General features: G+C 49.2%; 1 protein-coding gene across 2 annotated transcripts in view; it reads right to left on the reverse strand.

Annotated features, from left to right (window-relative positions):
* NR5A1 (nuclear receptor subfamily 5 group A member 1) overlaps positions 1-20,691 on the reverse strand; it is a 64,547-nt gene that overhangs the window by 8,103 nt on the left and 35,753 nt on the right. For both annotated transcript variants that reach the window (XM_038375202.2, XM_043499016.1), the window contains 2 exons: positions 13,305-13,424; positions 10,574-10,721 (listed from right to left, as the gene is read on the reverse strand). In XM_038375202.2, the coding sequence (XP_038231130.1) occupies positions 10,574-10,721; positions 13,305-13,424 (268 nt within the window). The remainder of the gene's footprint in view (positions 1-10,573; positions 10,722-13,304; positions 13,425-20,691) is intronic.

The raw sequence follows: 20,691 nt of genomic DNA on the forward strand, positions 1-20,691 counted from the left end.
GGGTCCAGATTTGGAGCATGGCAGTTTGGAGTGTTTGGGGCAGAGGTTTCCTTCTACCCATTATAGACACTATTAGATCTTAGTCTAATAAAGACTCAGCAGTTCCCTGGAAATGCCTAAACGTGAGAGTGCCCCAAACGTCTGTAATACAAAGGAATCTGTAATGGAAATTGCCCAGGGAAAGGACTGAGCAAGAATACACAGTGACTTACAGGGAAAAGATTAGGGTACAAATTCCTAGGGTAATTCTATTGACTGCCATAGGGTTTTACACCAAGACTGAATTTGGCTTTAGAACTGCAGAAAAGTAGAATGAGTTAATGTTCTACCCAAATGGATTAAAGACTTTAAAAAGTATATTAGACAGATGAGAAGCAGTGATGGCAAAGGAAGTCTCTTTGTATGTGGGGAGAGAAACACAATCATCAAGTATGTGCTTCTGAGATGGATGAGCTACTGAACTTCTTCCTGGAATCTGTCTCCAACAAGCAAAATAAAACAAAGTCTGGAATAGACAATGGAGATAGGATGATAAGAGGCAGGTCACAGAGTACTTGGAAAAGTTAAATATATACAGATCAGCAGGCCAGTAGGATAAGCACCCCAAGGCTTTTGGAGAATGAACTCAGGCATTGGATACCATTACTGGAAGTGATGGAGAATCAGGCTTAGCAGACCAACGGTCCTACTTCTGTAAATGTTTATCTGAGTGAGGGTCTACAGGATTGGCCCCTCCATGATGGAAAGGAATGCAGCAGATTCAATGTAGCTAGACTATAGCAAGCACTTGATACAGAGTCTCACACATTATTACCATACAAATATTTCCAGCTGGTGATATGAGCAGTTACCTGGAATGAAAACTGGCTGAAGAGCCCTAACAAAGAGCCGTGACACAATCTGCTCTGCCTCACAACAGCTACAGTGCCCACTGCCCTTTCAGAATGTTTTAATTTTAATAAATACCTCTACATGGTCTGAAAAAAAGGAACTCAGAATCAGCGCATAACTGAAATTTGGCCCCAGTTCATCAAAGCAGCCAAGCATGTGCTTAAGTGCCATTAGGCTTCAAGGTAAGCAGGTGTTTAAGTGCTTTGTTGAACTGGGGCCTAAATTGAAAGGAGTTGCAACCCTTTTTGGTAAATATCTGTCATGGAGGCCTATCAGACTGTGGAGCAGTCTTATAAGGGAAGTGGCAGAAGCCTCATTGCTCCAGTCAGATGAATAAAGCCCACAAGAATATGCCATAGGGAACAATCCTGAACTGACTGAGGGCTGGACACGGTGATGATCTAATGGGCCGTTCCCATCTCACTGTTGTTTTGTACTGTGTAGCATAGTCACAAAGTAGCTGAGATTCTGTATAACATACACCTTATCAGATCAGAATTCCCTTTTCACTCCTGTGGCACATTTGTTCTTAACGCGCCTGTCTATGTTATATTACAGCATGTTGTTATGAAATCTCTTTATCTGTATAAGGTTATTGTGAGTGTCATTTAAAAAAACAGAAGTTATATTGATAAATGTCAAATCTATACCCTGAGTTGGCTCAACAATAGCTAGTTCTACTTGATGAACTCACCTGGTTCTCAGAAAGACCCTATTCACTGGTTAATTGAATATTTGAATAATCTTTTCATTCCTGCAATGAATAAAGAATGTTGTCCAAATAACATTGACTCACTTCATTTAGAGACACTGCAGCAGTTGCAAAGACTCTGTCCTGTGACAAAGCAGCGCATCACACATACAGATATGCCTGGGATTATTTCTATGCCCTCAAGTGTTCTTCCTATTCACAGCTCCTTTTGTTTGGGAGAAGCTGCTGATAAATTGCAAACGCTTAAGGGAATGTGGGCTATAAAAGCCTCTCTTACTCCCCTCCCCAAGAGAAGCTGCTTCATGAATATAAGTCATGAAATCGAATGATAGGTCAATCCATTAAGGCTCTATTAAGCCCTTCTGTAGAACAAAGCTAACCTGTGTTGTCCTCATAAATATTGCTATTTTGAGAAGCCCTAATTTTAATTAAACCTCTTTACCTGCTCAGGAGAGAAATCTATTTAGAACTCAAATGGCAGCCTCTTGTGTCTGTGGCGTTGGCTTTGATTGTGCTGTGGCAGAGTGGTAAATGTGGAAATTCTCTTGTTAAAGGCAATTACATCCTACACGTAATATGCAATCCTGTTCTCCACAGCTGAGCCTGCGACGGGCAAATTATACACACAAAATGATGGGGTCTAAATTAGCTGTTACCACTCAAGAAAGAGATCTTGGAGTCATCGTGCACTGTTCTCTAAAAACATCGGCTCAATATGCAGTGACAGTCAAAAAAGCGAACCAAATGTTGGGAATCATTAGGAAAGGGACAGATAATAAACAAGAAAATAGCATAATGCCACTGTATACATCCATGGTACGCCCACACCTTGAATACTGTGTGCAGTTCTGATCACCCCATCTCAAAAGAGAGATATTAGAATTGGAAAAGCAACAGAGAAGGGCAACAAAAATGATTAGTGGTATGGAACAGCTTCCGTATGAAAAGAGATTAAAAAGAGTGGGACTGTTCACTTTAGAAAAGAGACGACTAAAGGGGGGTATGATAGAGGTCTATAAACTCATGAATGGTGAGGAGAAAGTGAATAGGGAAGAGTTGTTTACCCCTTCCCATGACACAAGAACTAAGGATCACCCAATGACATGAATAGGTAGCAGGTTTAAAAAAGACAGAAGGAAGCACTTCTTCACACAATGCACAGTGAACCTGTGGAACTTGTTGCCAGGGATGTTGTGAAGGCCAAAACTATAACTAGGTTCGAAAAAGACATAGATAAATTCCTGGAGGATAGATCCATCAAAGGCTATTGGCTAAGATGGTCAGGGACCCAACCCCAGGCTCTGGGTGTCCCTAGACCTCTGATTGCCAGAAGCTAAGACTGGACGACAAGGGAGATCACTTAATAATTGCCCTGTTTTGTTCATTCCTTCTGAAGCAACAGGCACTGGCTGCTGTCAGAGACAGGACACTGGGCTGGATGGACCATCGGTCTGACCCAGTATGGCCATTTTTATGTTCTTATTGCTCCAAGTGAGCTTTGCATTATGGAGAGAAAAAGTTGGATTTGGGGCAAAATGAGACATAGGAAAATACAGCGTATTGTTGCACATCCTTCCTGGAAAGCCACAGAGAAAGAAAAAAGAGGAAGAAATGTAATATACTTAGCACAATGCACAGCAATACAGGTATGTTCACTTAACTTTTGGAAAGGTTTTTTTACTGCCTGCTCTAAGCATGCAATGGAGACAGGATTTTAAACTGTGGCCACCCTGAAGCTGCGGCTTATCACCCTCGGAGCCACCACTGACATTTCATCCACAGGAAAGGCAATGGGAATTCAACAGAAATGCCCATAGAGGAAAGGAACAAGCCAAGCTGAGCCTGCTGTTCCAGTGCCTCCCATGTCCCAAACAAGGAGCAGTGGCACCAGACTGGGAATGTTTCCTCTGAGGATCCTGACACAGATTGGTTTGTTCAAATGGGGTTGGGCTGGCAAAGCACCCCATCCTAATAAAACACTGCAGCATCCTCCCGGAATGGCCTCCAGCCCTGCAAGGTACAGCTACCCTCCTACAATGTGTGAGGATACTACCATAGGATTTTTATTATGGGCACAGCCAGAGTGGAGAGCAGGACCCCAGGATACTCCACCACAACATCTGCTCCCACTGGGGGAGTGGGAAAGGGGCTAGGGTCTCCCCCAAACTCCCATCCCTCCTCAGATCGACTCTGCCATCCCAAATCTCCAGCCCTTTTATTTTCCAATCTGGGTTCTGTTTGTGTCACAGCCTTATCACTGTTTAAACAGCAAATTATCGTATTTAATTTTCTTGTACTTTAAAACAGCTTTTTCAAAAGGAAACAAGTGAGATGGAAGGTTATAAATGTGCTCTCGGGTGCCAGGAGCAGCTCCTTCTCATCAGCTCTGGGCTAAGCCTTGATCTCACACAGCCACTCTGAAGGCAAGGAAGCTGCCTCATGCCTGGACCCCATTGCAGGATCAAGGACTAAATATGTGTCTGCTCACCAGCATTTCCCAAGCAGAGCCCAGTTGCACAGAGATGGGAGCTACAGAAATCAGTATAAATCAGCCAGGTTTGAATAGGTGTGACCTGCTGAGCAGCCCAGTTAAATGAGATATAACCTAGAGCACATCTGTTAAAAAATAATCCTACATAATACCTAATTGCTACTAGGGTTCATAAACCCCCACGTACCAGGCCAGAACTTCGGAGTGGTACAAATTAGCTCTATTTGTATCATGCTAATGTAACCGTTTACTCCACTCACTGATCTCTAAAGTTTCTTTTCTCCTGCCAGAGCTATTAGGGCAAATTTTGCCATCAGCTATATCCAGGCCAACTCCCCACCTGTGGCATTGCACAGGGCAAAATTAAGCCCATGGTCTCTGAATGCAGATGAAACGTGGCTTTGTGAAATATTGTGGATCATATTCTATCCCTTCTCTCTCTCTCAGCAGAATTAGCTGATGGGAAGGGTGAATAGACCTTTTAAATAGCACAGGTCAAGTCCCTAACTGGATCAGACCTCAGTCATTGTGTGCCATAGAGCTGCACACTGGGTACTTTGCAGACATGGGAATTTGCTAGTGTTAAATTCACAGCTGGAGAAATTCTTATGGTATTAAGCCCTGAATGTGCCAGGAGCATAACCAAGCACTCTTGGTCAACTGCAAAACATGGACAATGAAAGCTCTGACTGTCATTTCCAAAGGGGCCTGAGAGACAGTTAGGAAACAGCATTGGCAGTGGGAGCCTAACTCCATAATAAACCAACGCAGCATTCAATGGTGTCCTGAAAACTAAAGGTGTAAAACACACGCCTTCTGCCAGGAGATGTTCCACTATTGCCAATCCTAAGTGCGCAAAAATCATGACTGGGCCCCTAAAAGTCATGAGATTAGCTTCAAAATCATGATTTTTTTAAAATAATAAATGTGGGGGTTTTCTTATTTACTTTCTAGCTTTAGAGCTTTTAAGGTGCACAGAGGTCATGATTTCAAGTTCCTCTCCACAACTCTGAAGGCTAGAAGCTGAGATGCTCACATAATCAATCACTTGACTCCCTGAGCTGGAGTTTTAAGAAAACACCCAATATTATGAGACTTGTGATAAAAACAGGAGAGTTGGCAACGTTGGTTCTATGCATTAAATGTGCACAGAATATACCCCTTGGACTGTATCTACCTCTTGGTTTGTTCCCGGAGCAACAAGCATGTAAATATTTTCATTCAATGGAGAATATTCAATGGAGCTCATTAAAGCTCACAAAGTGCGGAAAAGTTAGTGATCCATTTGGCAATGAGGGAATCAAAGGTGTGACCCATTTCTAAGAGCAATAACCTCACAGCATTTGAGCTCACTGCCTTTGTAATATAAGGCACACAACTTTACTACACCACACAGTTGTTATTCCCCACTCCCACTTGTAACTCCTCACAGGGAAGTGGGCAGGAGAGACTGGCTCAGTTTGCCGAAGTGAGCAGTGTCTCAATTTTGGACTGACAATCTGGGACACCTTAAATGGGCCTGATTCTCAGGAAGTGCTGAGCACTTGCCCTCTGAAAAACAGGATCCTCTGAAGGTGCCTCAGACTGGGGCCCCCCAGAATCATGCATCTTTTGAAAATTTAGACCCATTGTTTTTTTATATCTCTCTATAAAGGTCCTTGGCACACCAATGAACAACAACAAGATCCGTGTTAATAGGGCAAGAGGGAACATGATCTACTAGGCTGAGGTGAGATCTGAGAGCTCTGCAGCCAACTGTAAGCCTGAGCAAGTCACTTCCTCCGTCCATAACATGGGGGTAAGGATACTTATCTGCCTTCCCGCGGGCCGGGTGAGAATGGAAGGTGATACTCGGAGCTAAGGAATGTTGGCATCCTTTGGCGAGGGTGCAAAGTGCTAAACTAGCCAGAAGAGACATCTCTTATTATCCGCACCTACCCTAGGAACACAGTGACAATTATAGGCAGGCAAACAGTCAGCCAGGTGGGCCATAGTCAGACAAAGCCGGGCTCAACCCTACAGCAAGTGTAGCACCCACCTTTGCAAACAGGACTTCATTTTCTTGGGACTTTTGTTGGTCACCAGGAAGGGCAGGGAGGAGAGAGGGAAGTGGGAGAGGAGGAGACCACAGGGATGGAGGCCACGAGGGGAAGGCCTGGGGAGAAGGGAAAGGTGCTGATGAGATGACTCAAACCCGCAGGGGCGATTCTGGCTCTGACAGAGCTACGCGGAGGCTTGGCAGTGCCCCAGACAGGGTCTCCAGGCCAGGGTGGGCACACGGGGGGACGTGTGCCCTGTGGATGCCCAGGCTGTACCTCTTCTGTGGCTGAACAGAGGCTGCCAGTCCCCAAAGCCGCCCACCCACCCCTCTCCATCACCAAGGCGAGTGACAGATAAACGCCGCTGGCCCCTGCCGTGCACGTGCCAGGGGGACAAGGCAGCCCGGCAGGTGCTCTGCCTGAGGATGGGACGATCGCCAGGTGAGCATTAGACGCCTGCAGGATCAGTAGCAGCCTGCACCGGCAGCAGGCTCTCGGTCCTGTAGCTGCGTGTTGCTATGGTAACTGTGGCAAGGGTGGGGCTTTCGGGATGGGAGGCCAAGGCCCAAGCAAAAGGGGCTGGCAAAGGCTGTGGCAAAGCCCCCAGAAATGTGCCGGGCCAAGCAGGAGGGCCAGCTCTCCCAGCCAGTGGCTGCTGGGGATATTGTGTCTAGGTGAGAAGTAACTATGTGAATCAGCCTGAGTTACTTTTACCACAGACTCCGAGACGGTGGCTATATCACGAGAAGTCTGCGCTTCCCTGCCCTGCATTCCTCTGACGCCAATCCAGCGAGATAGGGCCAGTCCCTGCGCCAGGCTCTGTCAACACGGCTGTTTTGTAAAGGCCCTATCAGCCAGTTTGTTTCACTGCTCAAAACAGGCCCTATTTAATGCCAGATGGGGAATGAGCCTGCACTGGCCCCTGCATGCTGACCAAGGTGGAATCTTACCCACCACTTTCCTTTCGCCAGGACGACTGTTTTCTGGGGCTCAGGGGGAGAAAAGGACATTCTGGGAAACACTCTGATGAAAATAAAAATATTTTTGCTTTAAAAATGTCTCTGTTGAGCTGCAAGCCAAGGGAGACAGAGGGATGTCAGTATATTATCTGGTCATCTAGACTGCTAAACTTTCTGTTACGTGTCTGTCCAGCACCTCCCATGATGAGCTTCTGAGCCTCATCAGGCCCTATTGAAATAACATTGTCTAATGCTCCCCCTTCTCACCCAAGTGCTCTCTGAAGGGCTCGCCCCATGGAATGTATTCGTACCAGATGCCACATTAAAAATAACTAACTGTAGCTGTAGCATGGCCCAGTGTCATTCACGCAGCGGCTTTGCAGTACATGGATCCAATCTTGCAAACATTTCTGCTGGTGAATATTCATTTCTCCTGTGAATAGCCCCACAGATATCTATGGGATTGTGTCCATGAGCAAAGTTAGTCCCATGCCTACACGTTTTCAGGATGAGGTCCCTAATAGGGAGAGAGAGCTGTGAATAACTTCAGTCTGCAAAGCTACCTCTCATTGTCCTCAATTCTCTCCTTAGAGCTCACCTCTGCTGCGATGCCAACACTAGCTCAGCAGCTGGTGCACTGTGACTGCTGCTCGTCACACAGCTCATACCCAGTGGACTGTCACCGGGTGCCTGCCTTCACTGCTACGTTGCATCCACCTGCTGTCTTTCATTTTATACTGCCAGGGCCATCTTCGTATTATATGCCTGTATACAGCTCCTAGCAGGATGGAGGTCTGAGCCCTGGCTGGGTGTCGAGATGCTAATGCAACACAAATAAATACACACAGAATGAGGAGGGATGCCAGGTGCTGAGAGGGGCACAGAGCACTGGCCAGAGACTGTCCCGAAGCCCTAATACACTCACATTACAGCCTCTGAGCCTGTGCAATTTCTTGCTGCTGCAGCAATCTAACCAGCTGCTGTTCAGCCCAGGCTGTGCGTGGCCACTCCTCCCCCGGGAGCTACAACACTACAACACTAGCCCCTGGAAAACACCACAGTGGGACGAGCCTCTGGGAACTCGCGCGGCTGCAAACAGCCCCAGGTCTCAGGCAGAGGTGCTGCATCCCCAGAGAGAGACTCGGGGGGCAAAGGTGAGGAGTCATCATTTGATTTGTGTCCCTCCTTGTTCTTGATAAAATTACAAGCTATTTTACAAAGGTTTTTGCCTAATTAACTTTTAGCGCTTTGGCTGTTGCGGGCTCAGCAGGTTTATTTTCAGCATGTTTGTCTCTGGCGCTCCCTTTAGACTCTACATTGTAATCACCACGCTCCACTCCCACAGACTTACAGATAATGGCAGGTTACAGCGATTTTTGTGTGCGGCTCTGACCAGGGCTGGTGAGAGCTTCCCTTTAGTTTCCACCACATCAGAGAAGCTTTGAACTGGGCTCGGCGACTCAGAGAACGCAGCAGGGACGTGCCCACTGTCAAGCTGCGCCCGGCAGGTTCCTAGACATCTAGCAAACCTTCAGGGCAGGGGGAGATGCCAAGACCTGTCATCTGTGCTGCTGCCTCTGGTCTTTACTGCCCCAGAAAGCCATCACCTACAGAACAGCCTGCAGTACTGAGCAGGAAGAAGTACTGGCCCTCTGGACCCCTTTGGCCCTATGCCTCCCCTCTGGGGCCCAGGCCACCGGGAAAGCCAGCGGCTCTTTGCGCACAGAAAGCTAGAGCCATGAGCAGAAGCCCTCATCGCATACAGCACCGAAGGGAAGGTCCATCCACTGCAAACCTCTGGCTGCTATTAAGGATCCCCTCAAATAAAGGCTCTTCTCTTGACTTCCAGCATGGCACCACCCCTCCCTCGAGGCAAACTCTGCTTCACCCATGTGCTCATTTCATTCCATGTCTTCAGTGCCCAATGCCCATCACCTCTGGCTGCCGCACACTTATCCACCTCTGAGTGCCTCTTGCCCTGCCACAGTGGTGGTCAGTTAACACCCTGCGTGACACTTTACACAGTGCCCTGAAGGCAGCACAGCCCTGGCTCTGGCAGGCCACACAGGCCAAGTGCCCTCTGTCCAAAACGCTCTAGCACTTGCTGTTCCAGGAACTCCCAGCAGAGACCCTGGCAGATCTTAGCCCTCGTGGGGGTGACACAGGGGAGAGCTGGTCTCAGCCAGCCAGCAGGACTTAAACATTTCTGAACAGCACCTTGCACTGAGCAGGCAGAAGCGAGCAGGAGCCAGGGGATTGCTCAGAGCAGCTCACCCCAAAGCAGGACACACATCAGCAGGAGCGGAGGGGCCTCATGTCTCTAGAAACCAGGCTTCTGATTTCTAGCTATTCCACCCTAACAGGAGCAGCAGGCCCTGTCTGTGTGTTTCTCCTGGCCCCGGTACCTGAGCACTCCTCTGCCCCATGAGCAGCGTAGGGACCTCTAGCCCACCAAGGCATCTCCACAGCAGCTGGGAGGGCACTTCCCAGTGCAGGGTGACAGAGGGGCGCGAGCACTGCGTGAGCTCACGTGCCGAACATGAGTGTGGTCAAGATGGCACGGGCAGTGGCTTGGGCTGGCCACCCAAGTATGTATGCAGGGGATCGGCGGGCTTGTAGTCAGTGAGCTAGCCCACACCAGTGCCCGTGCCCCTGTGCTATGATTTTTAACAAAGAGAGCTAGCCCATGTCTGTCTCCCTGCATTGGGACACATGCTCCCAGTGCTGGGCGGACATACCCTGGAGGCTGTGTTTCGCCAAGCTGAGATTCTCTGCCAGGGGAAGATTAGATCCCATATCCCGCTGACTGCTTTGTTCCTGTGTGCATCTCTCTGTCACTCCCTCGAATCTCTGCTACCCCTTAGCACTGCAGAGAACTGTTACTTAGCACCTGGTGATTTGCAGCTTCACCCCCTTCTCACCACAGTGAGAAATCGCTGGCTGTCAGACAGCAGAGAGGTGTTCGGGGAGGATTTTCAACAAGGAGGCACCAATGTGTCTGTGGTGCAAACCCCTTATCTCTGGAGGGGTTACCCGAAGGATGAAAGGCTTCCACGGGACACACCGTGAGAGGTGCAGTCAGCTTAAAAACAAGCCACATTCTGTCTGAATACAAGCTACAGGATACTAGTCACGCAGCCGCTCTGTGCCTCACTCCCCCTGTGAAATGGGGAGAACCATACTCCCTTTCTCCCCCTCTTCCTTGTCTCTTTGGGGCAGGGGACTGTCTTTTACTGTCTCTTCACAGAGTGCTTGGCACAATGCGCCCTCGGTCATGGAGAGGGTCTCTCGGTGCTCCTGGGCCACGAGTAAATAAGAACAGTCACTAATAACAGCTCTCCATGCCTCCACCAACCAGGCACGACGCGAGAGAGCAGCCGCTCCGCCTTGCCCTTTGCTAGCTTTGTGCGTGAAAGTGCTTTGCATTCCAGTGTCTCCCCCGCGGCACCCTGCAGAACTCAGTCCCTTCGGGGGCACTTACCGAGACTGAAGAGTATCAGGAACTTCAAACACACAAACTCTTGTCTATCCACCTGGAGCGCATGCAAGTGTAGGACCAGTTCTTGTGCCCTCAAGACCAGGTTATTCAGGTTGGACCCTGCTTGAGCCGCGATTGTCGCCATCTCCACCTGAAAGCAAAGAAGGAAGCCGGGCTCAGTGGCCAGGAGCATCACACCCTGCAAGGGCCTGAGGAGTGGTGAGTACCACACTGCGAGGCATCGAGCGGGGTCGAGACCCCACTGTGTCTCTTAGCTACGCCCTGCCTGTGGAGAGGGCATGAGCTGCTCATTTTAAACCCCCCCCCGCTCCTTGCCCTAGGGACAGCAAATAGCCAACACCGCAGTGGGTCTGGAAGTGGACTTGAAAAGACTCCTCTCGTGAGCTTCACCCCCCAGCAGAGGAGCCAGCACAAGGCAGGACTTCGGTGGTGCCTAGGTCTTGTACTAGCCCTCTGCACCCTAAGGGTGAATACACCCTAAGTGACTGAAACAATAATGGTACTGGCAGGACAGGTGTCCTTACAGTGTCCCCCACCGCCGTAAGACTGGCTGAATGGGATTTAGAATTATTCAAGCTCTCTGGCTGGATTATCATAAGGAAATGGCAGTGGAGGGAAGGGAACAAACTATTCCTTGGCAGGGTTTTCAGCTAGCCAAACTCTAGCTACAGAGCAGCTTGGCTGCATGCACAGGCCATAGGTGCTGGAACTAGGGGTGTAGGGGGAGCTGCCGCACCCACTGTCTTGAAGCGGTTTTCATCACATGCAGGGTTTGCAGTTTGGTCAATGGCTCTCAGCACCTCAGGCACAGATGAGGGATGTCCTTGATTCCCAGGAGGGCAGGGAGCAGCAGCCAATTCTGGCATGTGGCTAAAACATTACAGGACAGAGGCAGCAAAACTGCGGAGTCAGGGTGAAATTCATCCCTGGGTAGCCAGTATAAACCCAAGAGACTATTTAAGTCCCATGGCATCACAAACAGTGCTGCACAGGTCCTCTGGACAGCGTGAATCTCGCTTTAGAGAATAAACAGGAGTAACTTGGAGACACACAAGAGAAAATAGTAATCTTCTGGGTTATTATTTGTTCTAATTTGTGTTTAAAGAGGAAGCCCTCACTGCACAACAGCAATGCTGCCCTGGGAATAGCTGGAAGATCAGGCTGCAATTCTGGGGAGACTTTGTTCCCATGTTCCCTGCAAAATCTACTATTCAAACAGAGCTGGTCTGTTCTCACACCAGTTTCTGTAAATACAGACATGACTGTTGATTTTTCTTATGAGAAACATTTTGCTCCAAACCCAAGAATTCTCCCCTGGCTGGAAGGCAGTACATGCCGGCCGCCTGCGCTCCGGGGATGGCTTGGGTCTATCTACAGATCATTATTTCTCCCCTTGTGCAAAAACAATTCCGGAACCCAGCAAAAACAAAACACCAGGCATCTGCTTGGGTCAGCCTCAGTTCATGCAGGAGGCGGGACAGGACGGGAGGGCCTTCACCAGAGGGAAAGAAGTAAGACAAAAGTCACCCATTTTTCCTTCCCAGTTTGGGCTCCATGTAGCTGAGATTGTCTGAAACTACAGAGATGGATTTTGGTTCCCATGGGCTCCCATTCTGGAGTCTGAAGTTCAAACCAGCCCCAACATTTAAAGCTAAGCAACCAAAACTGCCCAGGCTGGCCTGACTTCACACTACAGCCCTGCAAAGCCACTGAGTTTCCAATGGCTGCCATACAAAACCAGTTAGCCCATAGACTGCAGAGCCAGGGGGGCCATGGCCCAACTACTTTTTGGCCAGACCAAACCTGAGTGACCCTGTGCACCATTTCACAAATCCACTCACTAAAATTTGGAGGGAGTAGCTGCATGGGCTGATGGGCCAGGGGGGTTAGATTGCTTGGAGGAGGGGGAATTTCAGAGCGGGGGAGGAGTCGATGACTCCCCCACTTTAAATGTTGCCCCACAGCCCCTGAATTGGTCCAAGGCTCACCCAAAACTCTGATCCTAGAGAGATGCTACCAGAACCACAACTAGGGCAATGTTTCAGAGTAGCAGCCTTGTTAGTCTGTATTCGCAAAAAGAAAAGGAGTACCCGTGGCACCTTAGAGACTAACAAATTTGTTAGTCTCTAAGGTGCCACGGGTACTCCTTTTCTTTTTGCGAACTAGGGCAATGAAACACACTTAATAACACCAGATTAACCAGCCGGCACATGGTGCCTTTCATGTGCTTTCCTTTTGGATTAAAAACATTGGTTCTGACCCAGCGAGGAAGCAGTGGAATTTCTGATTTCAATTGGGTGAAAACAAAAATGGCAAAGAAAAGTGGCTTTTCATCACTCCCATTTGGGAATAAATGGTAAGAGAGGGAAGATTTTCCTTTGCAGAACTATGGCAGATTTGCAAATCCTGAAGTGAACAGGAGAACTGATTGGGGCAGCAGCACAGTTACAAATGGGGAAGGATCTGGTCCCCATATCACCCGGCTCTGGTTAATATCCCAATGCATCGACAAAGGCACAGGGCCTGCTCCCCTCTGATGTTTCACTCTTTGTGTCCATCTATCCATCTGCAACAATAATGCAGGCTCACTATTAGCTGTGCTGTCCCAACCCTTTCATGCTGTTACTCCACTTAGCAATGCAGGAATTGCAGTGGAAAGGTACAGTCTGCTGAAACACTGGAAGGCTTTTCCCATCAAAGGAGAGGGCATTACCTCCTGGCCTGTCACAAGCAGCATACTGTGCTCCTTCCCATGTTGCACCTGCCTGTAGATATGGTCAAATACCAGCAGCTCACTCCAGCAGTTCTGCAGCAGTTTCATCTGATCGCCTACCTGAAACACAGTTGAAAACACAGCCATTAAAACCTCTTAGATCTGCTCATAGGCTAGGGACCTGGCAACACACAATGCAGAAGGAAGGTTGGACTTGGATGCAAAGTTGTCAACGGATGAGGTCTTGGATGCTTTTGAAATGAATGCGCTCCCCCTACCCTGTCCGGTGTCTCTGCAGAAAAGCCAGCATCAGAGTTCCCTCTGCTCTCTGACATACCCCCTCTCCCCCAGCTCATTCCTCAAGCCCTTCCTGTCAATGCCAGTCCATGGCCCATTAATGCATTGTGACAGTAGTGTGATCAAGCGCACTCCTGGCTCCTGAATCGGTGACAGGCTGAATTCACACTGTCAGCTGCAAAAGCCGATGTATGAATCAATGTCAGATTTGGTGAGGGCCTCAGTGAGCTTCCCACATCTCACTATGCTCCCGCAACAATGCACAAGAAGCACGTGTTGGAGCAGAATAAGGCAGTTCAGCAGCAGAGGCAGCTCCCAACAGGGCTTTCCTCATGTGCCATGATCCCCAGCAAAGCCGAGCGGTCGGTCAATTTCCCTTAAATACGGTATTGATTGGATTGTACACAAAATGTACAAGGCTATTAATAGAGAATTCCCCCACCCCACGCAGTAGCATTGGGTGAAAGAGCATAGCTGGAGCCAAGGAGCATGCCTGTATGTACACTGATAGATAGAAATGCACACCTTAGCTCCATCTATGCTGACTCACTCACCACTACACACATATATTTATATATGATTTTGAGTTTTCCAGCTATGTTGGGTCATGGTCCACACTCTACAGCCAGTGCGCTGGAGAGATATGGGTCTGCATGTGTGTTTGTGGGCTGTGCTGGAGTGCCAAGATGGAAAACAAACTGCTGGACCAGAAAGCATTTTACGTTTACCAGCTGGAAGACAGGAATGCAGAGCAATTTGAATGGAGAAGCGAAATGCAGTTCTCGAAAGTCAGACAGCATGTTACCAGCACAGAAAGGCAGGCTGGTTCAGCCGTCAGGGCTTTGGACTATTTCAAACTGGGTGGTTCTGGTTCAGTCAGCTGAGTTACTTCTTCCCCCAAAGGATCAAGGAATTAGAAGCTGCCCCAGAGTGCAAACAGCAAAGAGTAAAGGGCAGGTGTTCAGCACAGCAGAGTTGGGGAAACAAGAGTGGTCTTGTCACTGAAAGAGACAGAGCAACCCTTATGCACCACAGTGACAATTAACATCTTAGCATAAGGAGTTAGTTTGGCATGGCCTCACTTTAAAGAAATACATCAGCTAGCTGCACCCTGGAATCTAACCCAACTCCACCTCATGCAGCAGAGAGTGGCCAGAGGCGTCTGCCAGCAGGATGCGCTGTTCAGTGCCCTCACTACATTATGCACAGTTGGATTAGTTGGACACTTGATAAGCTGAAGTGCTCTGTGATGGCAGGTCAAATTTTTGCTGGGAATAATTTCTGTTAAGCAATTATCTAACGGAACATTTGACCAGTGTCACCCTGGGTTAAAACAGGTCAGGTGCGAGATTTGTACCTTGTTTTCTGAGAGCATAGGTGGAGAGAAGCAGCATTTAGCCAGCTTGGTCCCCATGGCTTCGTGGTACTCCTGCCTCTCCTGAACAGCGTTTCCATGGAACACAATCGGTGCCAATTAATTAAAAAAACCCACCTTTTATGTCTCCGCATGGAGATTGACAGAGTCAGGGGAGAGGCAGAAATACCCCTGAGCTCTGGAGTTTGATGCAGACCAGAAAGCCCGTGGCGTGTCATTTTTGGCAGGGGCTCTCTCATTTGGTGTGTGCAGTCTGTCCCAGCATGCCTGGTGGCACGTCGCTATAGACATGTCTGTTATCACTACATACGCACACACAAAACAGACTGGATTAGACCCCGGGTCCATCTAGTGCCCCCATTTTGAGTTCACTCTTCTGAGCCTGCGTGCCCCCTAAATCCCACAAGAACCCCTTTCAGTGCCCGGGGGGCCAAGGCTGTGTCAACTGTTTGCACAGGGGTGAATTTCACCCTCTGTTCACAGTGAGTGCTGGCAGGACAGGCAGTGACTCTGCGGGGACACAGCAAGATACTTGCACCAAGCGAATTTAGAATCGCTTTTAGTAATCGCCAGAATTCACCTCTGCCTTTTGCTCACCCAGTCAGGGAACAGACACTTACGTGACTTATACAGCCTGTCAAAAGAGCTCCAGTTTCAAGCAGGGACTTTTGAACTTTTCGCAGCCGTCCAGCCTGCCCGTTGACTGAAACATGTTCAGCTGAACTATCCAGGGGGTATTTTCCAACATGCCAATACACCTGTGGAAGTTGTGATCTGCTTGTGGGCAGTCACTGAACAGGAAAGAGCTAAAGCTGATAAGAGAAATGTCAACTGCAAACAGCTCACTCCACTCCAGCTAAGGCCCCTGTGCTGTGTTCCCAACACTGGTGGGGTAACTTCACAAGCCACATGGAAGATGACAAGTCACTTATGTGCTATGTGCCTCAGTTTCCCCACCTGTACCATAGATAGTATGTAAGAATACCGCTCTTTCTTCTCTTCCTCACAAGGGGGCTGCAAGACTTAACTACCATCGATAGCAATGCTGATAAGCCCTCCAAGATAGACAGGCTCAATAAGAATACACAACGGCTGCATTCTACCCGCAGTCTGCAGAGGTATGTCTCTTCTGTACTGTGTCTGCAGGGACTGCCTGCTCCTCTGAACCTGTACAGCACCAAGCGCGCTGTCAGTGCTCAGTGAACATTCAGGTTACAGTCCTGGGAGCTCCTCAGACGAAAGGCGCTACAAGGTGCAAAGGTATGGAGGACATGGCAAGTTGCATTGCACTAAGGAAACAGAGACCCACACGGTACAGGAGAGGGAAGGAGCCAGCCACTGTGCAAAGCAAGCACCAAGCTGTGCTACTGCCACCCCCACACCGCTTCAAGACAAGTAAGCTTGTTTCATTCGCACTCTTATCAGCACTGGTTTGCCTCCATAAGGCAAGAATCTAACACAACCCATGCACAAATCTTTAACAAAATGACTCTTGGACGCAGCCCTTCGCCCAAAGCTGCCTGGAGCGAGAGAATGCAATGTTGTTGTTTTACACAAAGGCTTTGTGTCTCCCGGGATGGAGCTTTGGCTACTTTTTAAATGAAAGAATACAGTGTCCATCCTTCCCTTGCCCAGGAATGTGGGGTGGAGACGGCCCATTTTGGGGAGTGTCACTCCTGAAGCGTATTTTAACTCACTGACTCCAGGCCTGGAGTGCATTCTGCAGGCAGGCCTGGGGGGTGCCCCGAGCTCAGGGAGGAAATGCAATCCTCACCTTCAGAGCAGGCAAACCCTATTTCCGGCTCCAGGACTTGCAAATCGAAGTGACCCGATTTCTTTCCAAGTGGCCTCTGCCTCTCAGGAGCCTCTTTTCCTGGCTCCAGCATTCTTCCCAGCTGCTGCCATAACATGAGCAGACTGCAAATCACAGCAGCCAGTGTCCACAATAAAAGCCAGGTAGCGCCGATGCCGTGAGAGACCCCATTTTTGGCATGGGGGCACCTCTGGCTCTTTTGGGATTGATTTGCCCCCTATTCCTGTTCACGATTTTACACTGCGTCGAGAGACAGGAAGCAGTAATGAGGCTGTCTCTGGGCAGATCAACAGGGACAGGAGCATCTGCTCACAGCTGCTGAACAAAGAGGGGCTCCTCACTCACTCTTTTAATAGAGGAGAGAGGAGAGCTAAACCCGAGGGCCAGATGCTTAGCTGGTGTAAATGGGTGTAACTGGGCATCTGGTCCCAAAGCTGCAGCTCCCAACAATTCCCAACAGTCCACAAGTTAGATCCCACCTCTGAAGCTGGACTTTGTGATTTAGGCCCACTGCTAATTGTGATCCAGTTCTACACCCTGCCCACAGACCCCCCATTCTCTCAGCCGGCATGGGACAGAGCAGCCCGGGTTGCAGAAATCAGGTATCGAGCGACCAGATGCCACCTACTGAGAACAGATTCCACGTTATTATGTTTAGAACCATATGTCTTTTCTGATATATGGCATTAGACAGGAATGTATCCAACCAGCCACATGCCACAGACAAGGATCCTTCTAAGGGATCGGAATAACTGTAATAACTAGTCCCCTTTTCAGGTTTAAATGAAAATAACTGTCCAGTGCAACAGGCACAAAATACAGCTTTTGTATTTAAAAAATTACAAAAACTAATACAAATTTTTTCATGATTTAAAAAATAAATAACAACTGGAACAGTTATTAGTTTGCATTTTAATGTATCCCCTCCACTCCACCCTGGATTTGAAGCCCAAACACTGCTGGCCAGGCAAAGAGAGAAAATAAACAACATCCGAAATAAAAACCAAAGTTGGGGGGGAGGGTTAATTCTTTTGTCGTGATGACGTGAGGTGACTGTGGTGACATGCTCAGGAGATGAGATTGCTGCACAGACACCCTGTAATTCTAGGAAATCTGCAGCAAGATTTTCTCACAAATTCTGCTCCCATCTAGGCACCACAAGTGTTGCCAACTCTTGCTATTTTTTATCCACTCTGTTGTGATCTTTGGTGTTTTTCAGGAATCTTCGAGAGCCAGGGGAGAAAGAAGAATCTCGGCTTTCATTTAAAAACGAAGTAGAAGGTTCTAGCTCTCATGGAGAAAAGCCTAGAAATGGGGGCTCTGCTGACAAAAAAACTAGAAGGCAAATAAAAAGACCCCCACATTTCTTGTTTAAAAATCTCCTCAATTTTAAGCCAACCTCATGACTTTGGGGGGCCTGGCTCAGGATTATTGCATGATTGGGGTTGGCAAAACTGAGACTTTCAGACACTATAAAGAACAAAGAGGACCCCCCACCACCACACACACACACACACACACACATGCACTGTTCTCTGTGCGAGATGCTGGGTGCTGTGCTCTTTTGAAAAATCTGGCCACTCGAGCACAGAGGCCAAGGCAAGGCCATGGAGCTGCAGCCCCCCCCCCCACACACACACACACACACTGGCCATAGCTCGCTGCCTGTCACACTCACCAGCCACTGTGCTGCCCTTGATGCAAAACAAGCAGCTTTGGGTAGGGGAAGTTCCCCGGCTCCTGGCACTTTTCCCTTCTCCAGCCCCTCCCCTCCACACCCTCCTCCCCCATCCCTGCCCCCCTCCCACCACCTCCCCAGCCCCCTGCCAAGCCTCCAAACATGCCCCTCTCCCATCCCAGCAGTCCCCAGCCTCACACTGCTGCTTCCTTGCTCCAGCTGGCCCCAGCTCCTCACGCTGCCCACGCAGAGCCAGTTCCTCACTGCCCCCAGCCCAGGTGTGGCCCATCCCAGCTGTCCCTGCTGGCTCCTGGGAGAAGTCAGGAATCAGCAGCAAAGTGAGGTGGATCATTCTGGTGCTTGGGCTGAGACAGCTGGGGTGGGCTTCACCAGGGTGCCAATCTGCCCTGCCTCTTACTGGCCACACGCTCTCCTCCCCTGGGGCTGCAGCCCTAGGGCATGAATCTGCGCTGGCCAGCACCTTGTGCGCAGGGAGTTCAAACACGCTCCATCAGGTCTGGCCAATCTCGGACAGATGCAGAGAGCTGGACAAGGTGCTAGGCAATGGAGAACCAGGCCCATAGCAACCACTGCTGGGGAGCAGCCAGAGGCTGCAGGGTTAACTGCTATTCTGCGTCTCTCTCCCTGGGCACCCCTGCTTTCAGCGGGGTGAAGGACACTGAAGAAATGTTGCTTTGTTTTAATGTGCAGGAGGGGAAGGAATTCTGCCGACATCTTACCACACTTTTCTCCATCGTCAGCCCAGCTGCCAGGGCCTGGGTTAGCGAATCACCAGGATTTGGGCAGTGAGGAGAGAGGACGAAACAGCAGAGCTGGATCCTGTTTCGACCCATCAGGGTAACAGCAGTAAGGCACCTGAGTCCTGCTCCGGGTTGTCAGCCTTGCGTCGTGCTCTCTGGGAAGCAGGTGTGAGTCACGAAGGCTGGAGTGTACCCAGCTGGGTGCATGTTGAGGGCAGAGCCCTTTGGAAAACCTGGCCAGAAGTGTCACAGTGGGAGCAGCTATTGAAAACACTATTGAAAATCTGGACCCTTGTCTTGGTGCCTAGATGAGTCCTGAGCTCTTCTGAAATCCAAGCCCCAGTTGCAAGTGCTGAACCCCTGGCTCTGGGCTCTCGTGAACATCTGGCCTTGTGAGACAATACGCTGTTGTCAGGGGAAGGAGGAATGGGAGAATTAGCAGAGGATGCATGAACCTCAGGAGTTCCAAGTTTTGTACTGGACCTAGAACTTGTGGGGTTTCAGTGGGTCCAAACCTAACAAGCCAAAATAAGTTTCCCCCTCCCTTTTTCTATAGGCTGATCCATCTGGTAGCATAAGGGATCCTGGTTCTAAATGATTTTGTGAGTGGCTTTCAATCCCTATAGAGACGCCACCCTCATCTTATCCATCAGGAGGGAAAGAACCACATGCTACTGTATGCTGTGGTCTACCAAGTGCTGCTGAGCACTTTGGTATGAGATAAGAGAGAGGAAAGTGTATCATGAATATGAGGTATACCTCCACCAAGAATGAATTCAGGTCTATTAGAAGGGCCTTGCAATGCCATTGCATTTGCTGCTTTTAATAGAGGGAAGACAAATGCGGTGTCATGGAACTGGATAATAATATCGTCATTCTGCTGAAAGGGCTGCAATAAACTAGCGCCTGTAGATTCCAAAGGGAATAGACATCAGACAAGAAAGAGCATTATCGTTTCTGTGCCCAGCAGCCTTTGAGAATTTCTGGGTTTCTTTTTGATATGCTTTGGGTGAAGTTAGAATTCAGGAGAGAGGGACGGACGGTGCTGGGTACAGACAGACAAAGTGAAGGAAGCCTTTCCTGGCGCTTCCTCCACACTCAGCTCTGCCAGGGCTACTGGATCCTCCTGCTCTGGCCCCCCAGCTATTCCAGCCATTGACCCCCACGCCCCTCTGTCTATGCAGCTCAGACTTGCTCTGCAGCCCCTCTTTTTATTCCAGCTCTGCTGATGTCCCCGGAATGCACAGCAAATTGTGCAAACCTTTGTTGTGACTGTACATGGACCCAGAGGGCTTGGAAGTGGGGCTACCAAACTCCAGGATTCAGTCAATAAAAGCCGTCCATCCCTATTAAATACATTGTGAAAAATCAGTGGGTATTTGGCTGCCCCATCACATGTGTGCTAGCGCTGGGAGGGACCCACTGCCCTTAAGCTCTCTAGTGCTGCAGAGTGTAACCTGGCA

This window comes from Dermochelys coriacea, chromosome 16 (assembly GCF_009764565.3).
Source record: "Dermochelys coriacea isolate rDerCor1 chromosome 16, rDerCor1.pri.v4, whole genome shotgun sequence".
In the NCBI taxonomy this organism is placed as follows: domain Eukaryota; kingdom Metazoa; phylum Chordata; order Testudines; family Dermochelyidae; genus Dermochelys; species Dermochelys coriacea.